Source organism: Patiria miniata, unplaced genomic scaffold, assembly GCF_015706575.1.
Source record: "Patiria miniata isolate m_02_andy unplaced genomic scaffold, ASM1570657v1 HiC_scaffold_10, whole genome shotgun sequence".
Lineage (NCBI taxonomy): Eukaryota > Metazoa > Echinodermata > Asteroidea > Valvatida > Asterinidae > Patiria > Patiria miniata.
This window is the reverse complement of record NW_024037048.1, coordinates 4,366,999-4,372,998: the sequence shown is the minus strand read 5'-3', so window position 1 is coordinate 4,372,998 and position 6,000 is coordinate 4,366,999. Positions and strand designations below refer to the sequence as shown.

Genomic DNA, 6,000 nt, shown 5'->3' with positions numbered 1-6,000 from the left:
TTTTCTCACAAACCGAAACCCCCTAAACGGAACAGTGCCTTCTTGAATTATGAAATGACATCACAGCAACAGCGCCTTCAGTTGTCAAGAAAAACATGGACAATTTAAATGTTTGAAAGAAGTGCATTTTTGTTTGGTGTTTTTGTTGTTTAAAAAAAAATGGTTTATACATGAATAGCAATTTTCTTCCCAAAATATGCAGTTTTAGTGAACTGAAATGTCGAAACTGCACGAGATCCAGCAAAATGCTTTGCATGCACAGGAATATAAACAAACTGAAAGTAGTCAATTTTTGAAAAAGTGTATATTTGTGTACCATGAAAGGAAAAAGATTTGCATGATGATGGCTGAAAGAAGTAATTTTTTGGGGAAAACTGATACCCCCTCTATCGGTCGTCTAAAAAAGCTGCATTGGTACATTTTCCTTTTCGCTTTGACAAGACAAAAATTACGGTGAATGAAAGCGCGCCCTCTCTGACAATATAAATTTGAAAGTGATTAACTATGTGACGTTGATGGCGCTATTTGGGAATTTAGCGGACGTAACAAAATCAAACATGAACAACGTAATCAAAACAAACCGTCGAGTACAATTTTTACTGTTTTGAGGATGGCTACGAAACCCAGCTGATCGAGAGGTTCGGTAAACTGATTTTAAAAAGTGAACCCGGCCAGTTGATTCTCTGTCTGTATTCATCGCCGTTATAGTTAAGCTGCAAGTAGAGGTTTAAACTTTAGCCAAGCAGCGAAATCTCCGAGAATGGTTTCCTACTTGATATCTCGCCTGGTTGTGTGAGTACATTTTTAATTTTAGGCCTAACGTCATGAATGCAGTAACTTAAATTTGGCATGTTTGGTAGCGGTGTTGCTTTAGTTTTAGTTTCAGTGTTTGCCTAGTGGCAGTAGTGCTCCGAACAGTGGAATGGTGATTTCTGATTTGGAAAGAATGCAGTATCCTGACGCCACTATGTGTACAAAGTTGAGTGCATTTTCGAGGTATTTTCTATTCTAGTATAAATTCTAACAAAATTGGAAATGTTTCTCAGTCCCGGATTCATGTTTTTCAACATTTTTGCAATGACTGACTTTCATTGTCATTGATTAAGTGGGAGTAGCGTAAGGATGCAACACTCTTTCCTTTGATTTTATTAAAGCACGACTCTCATACATAATTGAGTCTATGTAGAGGACTATGTTTGGGGTTTGAGAATTTGATGACTAGCCTGGGCTATTTCATTTTAAAGGGAAAGAATTGCGTACTCGGATCCACTTTTTTTCAATTAATTTTCAAGCGCCAAAAAAGTTGCTTCCTATATGATTATTTCCCCCACTCTCCCTCCTCGACTGTCACCTTTTCCTTTCTTCTGTTCTTCTTATTAATTAGTAACTTACTTCACGGAGATCCATCGAAAATCGATCCTCGGACTGTCTTCTTTAAAACACACCCACTCTAACAGCCAGGTCGTGAGCGCGCTTGTTACAGTGGTGTCTTTGGACCTATTTAACGTATCCATTGAAATAAGACTCATGAATATTTAATAAACCATATATTCATGAGAAATTAAACATTTGTAATGAGGTATTGCACTGTCATTGGCTGACGCGTTGTCGATGTCATGCGCACCGCTAGACTTTACTAGACTCTTCAATCATTATGATTGTCAATATGGCTGCCCACAATGTCTGCTGTCCAACGATGTGTGCATCCAAAATGTGTTCTAAAAACACTTTTTCACGACATTTACTCACATTTACAGAGCTTCCTGGATTTGTCTTGATTAAAATCACAAAGTAACTCACAAGGCACTCAAGTAGGGAATTCATTCCATTTTAAAGTTCTCATTTGTTTATCATAATTATTATTACACTTTACTTTTAGTCTTTTTCCTAGTTCTAGATCGCAAACATCATTTAGGCTGCTTTCGGCTCAACAAATCCAAGTATTCTAGTGAAATTGGTTTTGCAAAGTTTAATTTTAATTTTTAATTTGAATATGCGACGTCAAAAGTGCTGATGCCACTTTTCCTAGTTCTGGATGTACCCCATTACTTCTAGAACTAGAAGGCACCTGCATTAGAAAGCACTATCAATTTTTGGGTCTGTTGCACGCTGTGGGATTTGGATTTGAGCTTGTTGATAGACAAAAATTCCAATTTGTTGTTCCTTCACTTTCTGTTCCTTTAAATGTCATTTGTTGATGACATGTATGGCAAATTCTGTTGGTGTCAATGGAACTTGCATTTACTCTCTTGCTTTGTAAGCAATTAAATGATGGTATGGCTCATGATTCTGAGGATCATTTATTTAACGTAAATTCTAATATTTTCAAATGAACCAGAAAGGGAAAGTTAGGTGAAGCCGCCCAAGTTTAAGTTATTTGTTCATGTACATAATAAGCAATCAGTCAAAACTTTCACAGTTGTCATGACTTTCCAAAGTCATAATGCTTGCAAAATCCTTCCACAAAATAAAGGCCAGTGAGAACTACTATAAAAAGTGTTATAATACTAGTACACACTACATGTACTTCCCCCCCCCCCAATTGTTAATTGATTTACATGTAAATGAAGCAAGGTCATAATTTTGGGAGTGCTACACAAATTATAAAAAACTCTTTTGATCTACATACATGTGTAGCACCGGTGAACACTGCACTTGCACACAATGAGCATTTAGCGCGGTCTACCAACTACCTTTCACTCACTTACTGATTGTACTTTTTTTTTCTACATTTGTCTGATTTCTTTTTTTGAAAAATACCCCCATCAAACCCAATGGCCTTTCTCCACACCTGATGCTGTGCATTGTGTCCAGTAAAATTACAATGCTACACCTGTCTGTGCACAGATGCCTGTGACTGAATAGAGGGTCCTTCAATCTAACAATGGGTGGAAATGTGTGGGCATTGTTGTTGGTCTGCATAGAGTTTGGGTTGGCTGTTGGTGAAGGTCAAATCAACTTTGTATTTGCATACATCACGTACTTAACGCATACTTATTCCGTAGTTGTGGGGACTACACACGAGTTGTGCCATGGTACTATGGGGACCGAAGACGCTGTGGGGACAGCAGAAAGTCCCCACAACTAGGTCTTAATTCGCCTAACAATAAAAAAATTTCCCCATAACGCGGTGACGGCCTGCTTACGTGTACCTGTGTTCCTGCATGGCATTACGCCTGAGGACAGACAACAAAAGGAGCACAAAGGGGCCATTGATCCTCGAAGGAAGGTGCCTATTGTCCTCGAACGCAGGTTTGTGTGCTTAGTCTATGGGAGAGTGTTATATTACAGGGACAAAGGAAAACACAAAGCCAATCCTCAGAAGCATAGCAAAAAACGACTGTGTGTACATGTTTTTGTGTGTGTGTAAATTTACATCAATTACAAATTATGTACCGATGCATATAATTTACATTTAATGACATCCATAAGTGATATTGTTTTGAAGATGCGTTCCTCAAGCTATTTTAGGGTTTCACCTAAAAAATAGATTTTTTTTTTATTCAATCGCTCTTTTCCTAGCAATATAAAAGTTACATGTATGTACATGTACTTTTGAAAGGTACATCGCACGAAAAAGTACACCGGCCGGTAATTAGTTCTTTATTTCTTCCAAAATTTGAATTTTTGGCTGTCGGACAATAATTCGGCTCTCTTGTGTGAGTTCATACAATGTAGGCCTATGTGCGCAACATGAATGCCTTTTTCAGAGGGTTAGACACCAAAAATTGGAAAAAACTATTTTTTTGTTAAAACACAATACAAAACAAATTGAAAATTTGTTAGGAGAAAAAAAAAATCCATTTTGTTCAAGAGCATGGGGTATGCAACTTTGATGAAGAGAATATAGTAATATAATAATAATTTATTAGTTTGTAGATTTGTTTTGTAATCAACATTAAAATTGTAAAGCTCAGTGTCGTGTTAACAATTTACAACTTTCCAAACTAAAAATACTATGATTCTTCAGTCAAATGTCACACATCGGAGAGGCAGCTGTTTATTTGTAACATTTGGCAGGGACCGGATGATTGTGTCATGACAAGCGCCTCTGTTTTTTTTTTCACTCAAAACAGTTTTCAGCTGCTTGAGCCTTGCTACAACAAGCAGTTTTGACAAGCAATGTCGCTCAATACTAGTACATCTCATAACTTAGCTTAGAAACTCAAAAATAAACATTATTTTGTAAGCTGGCTGTGCTATTTTGATGTGCAGAGGCTGGTTAATGCAAATGTGATGCGAATTTGATGTCACGATGCATTCGCTACGAAATTCGCCAGAGTTAAAAAGTGTTCAACTTTTGCGAATTTTCAGCACAAAAACTTGCCCTGATGTCACAAATTCGCGTTTGCGCTAAGTACAAATGTATGAACTGGCCTTATTTACATGTAGTTAAGGAGAATACACGAGAAAGTGTGGATTCGTAATTTAAGAATTCACGAGGCATGAAGCGCCGAAAGAATTCACTCGGCGCAAAGCGCCGAATTTGTAAATTAAGAATCCACGCTTGTGAGTGTATTCTTTAACTTGAACCATTGCGTCAAGAGAAAATTGTCATTTATAGTCCAGTGAGTGGAGATGAAAAGACTTGCATATCTCGTGTCGAGTTGTGGCCATTAGGGTAATTTACAAGGGAGTTTTTCGAGGCTCTTATGCGTAATCAAGCATTGTGGCATGTTTAGCATGTGTATCGCTACACCCGTACAACCTAGTCATTTTTTGTGTAGGTTCCTTACGTCAACATGGATAGTTCAGACGATGATTTCTTTCTGACTCAAAGTAGTTTTTGCAGTGACGGCGGAGAATCTGACAATGAAGATGCATTAGTAATTTTCGAAAAGGAAATTTTTCATGCAGATGGTCATATTAATGCTCATTATGGAGAACAATTGTCCAAATCCACACTTTACTAAAGATTCGTTGAACGTTCCAAATCCACACTTTGTGACCAGTGTAACATATTCATAGTTCGGAATCCACACTTTTAACAATAGTGTGACGTCAATGGTTTAAGTGCACATCATAAGGACCATCTGGCTGTGACTAAGACTATTAAATTACTGGCTCTAGGCTGAGAACCTTGAAGGACGCTGTATGCAAAGATGTGTGTATACATGTGTGTCCTACTGTAAGTTTATGAAATACTATTTACATACCTAACCCTTCACCAAGAACGAGTTCGGGTGAGGACTACGGTTAACCATGATTTGACTAACTTCACTCGAATGCTAATGGTTGGACTGCTTTTTATTGAGTCGAAGTCGACTTTTTGGAAGTGGACCGTGGGGCATGGTTTCATTGTTGCTTACCACCAATATCCAATAACAGGGAGTTAGGATTAAGAAGTTTTGTGATGACATTTTTACCAGCGAATTGACTAGAAGCGTTCACACGTTGCTACTATTACTAGTGCGCAGGCGTAAGTCACACCACAAATAAAATCAACCATAAGTCGACTGATGGTCCTCAACCTGAACTTGCTCCAAGATGCAGTGAAAATACTGTCATGTTCTCCGTTATTGCCAACCCTGAATTTGAACAAGTGCGTGGATCTCAGGCTGTCGAAAGTGTCTTTTTGACACTTTGTATCACCAAAATCCCAGCCCCGCTAATTAAAAATGTATTAACCAATAATCAATGATAAAATACACATACTGGCTGTTTGTAAGAGATGTGGCGATGATGTTGTAGACATGTTGTATGATCACGTATTATGAGGTTTATGATGTGAATTCCACGGATGTGTAAAGTAAACATCATGTGAAGTTTCTGGAATGTTTGAGATTATTGGCTCCTGAGGGGTTTTATAATGACCATATTGCAATCAATTGCTGTGGAATTGTGAGGGTTGGGGATCAGCAAATATTTGGCAGGAATTCCCGGACAGTGACTGACCTTTCAGTATGGCATTTAAACTGTCTGACTTTTGACTTACAAATGACCCCCCTCTTTTAATATTAATTTTTCTTTTGTGCCTGAGTGATATTTTCGTGAACATTA

The 6,000-nt window shown here is 37.8% G+C and overlaps 1 protein-coding gene across 1 annotated transcript in view; it reads left to right on the top strand.

The window, feature by feature from the left end:
- The first annotated feature begins 599 nt into the window (after positions 1–599).
- The window catches only part of LOC119735877 (receptor expression-enhancing protein 3-A-like), a 41,942-nt gene continuing 36,541 nt past the window's right edge, over positions 600–6,000 (top strand). Inside the window, exon 1 of the mRNA XM_038209824.1 lies at positions 600–792. Coding sequence (XP_038065752.1) covers positions 761–792 — 32 coding nt within the window. The 5' untranslated portion in view covers positions 600–760. The remainder of the gene's footprint in view (positions 793–6,000) is intronic.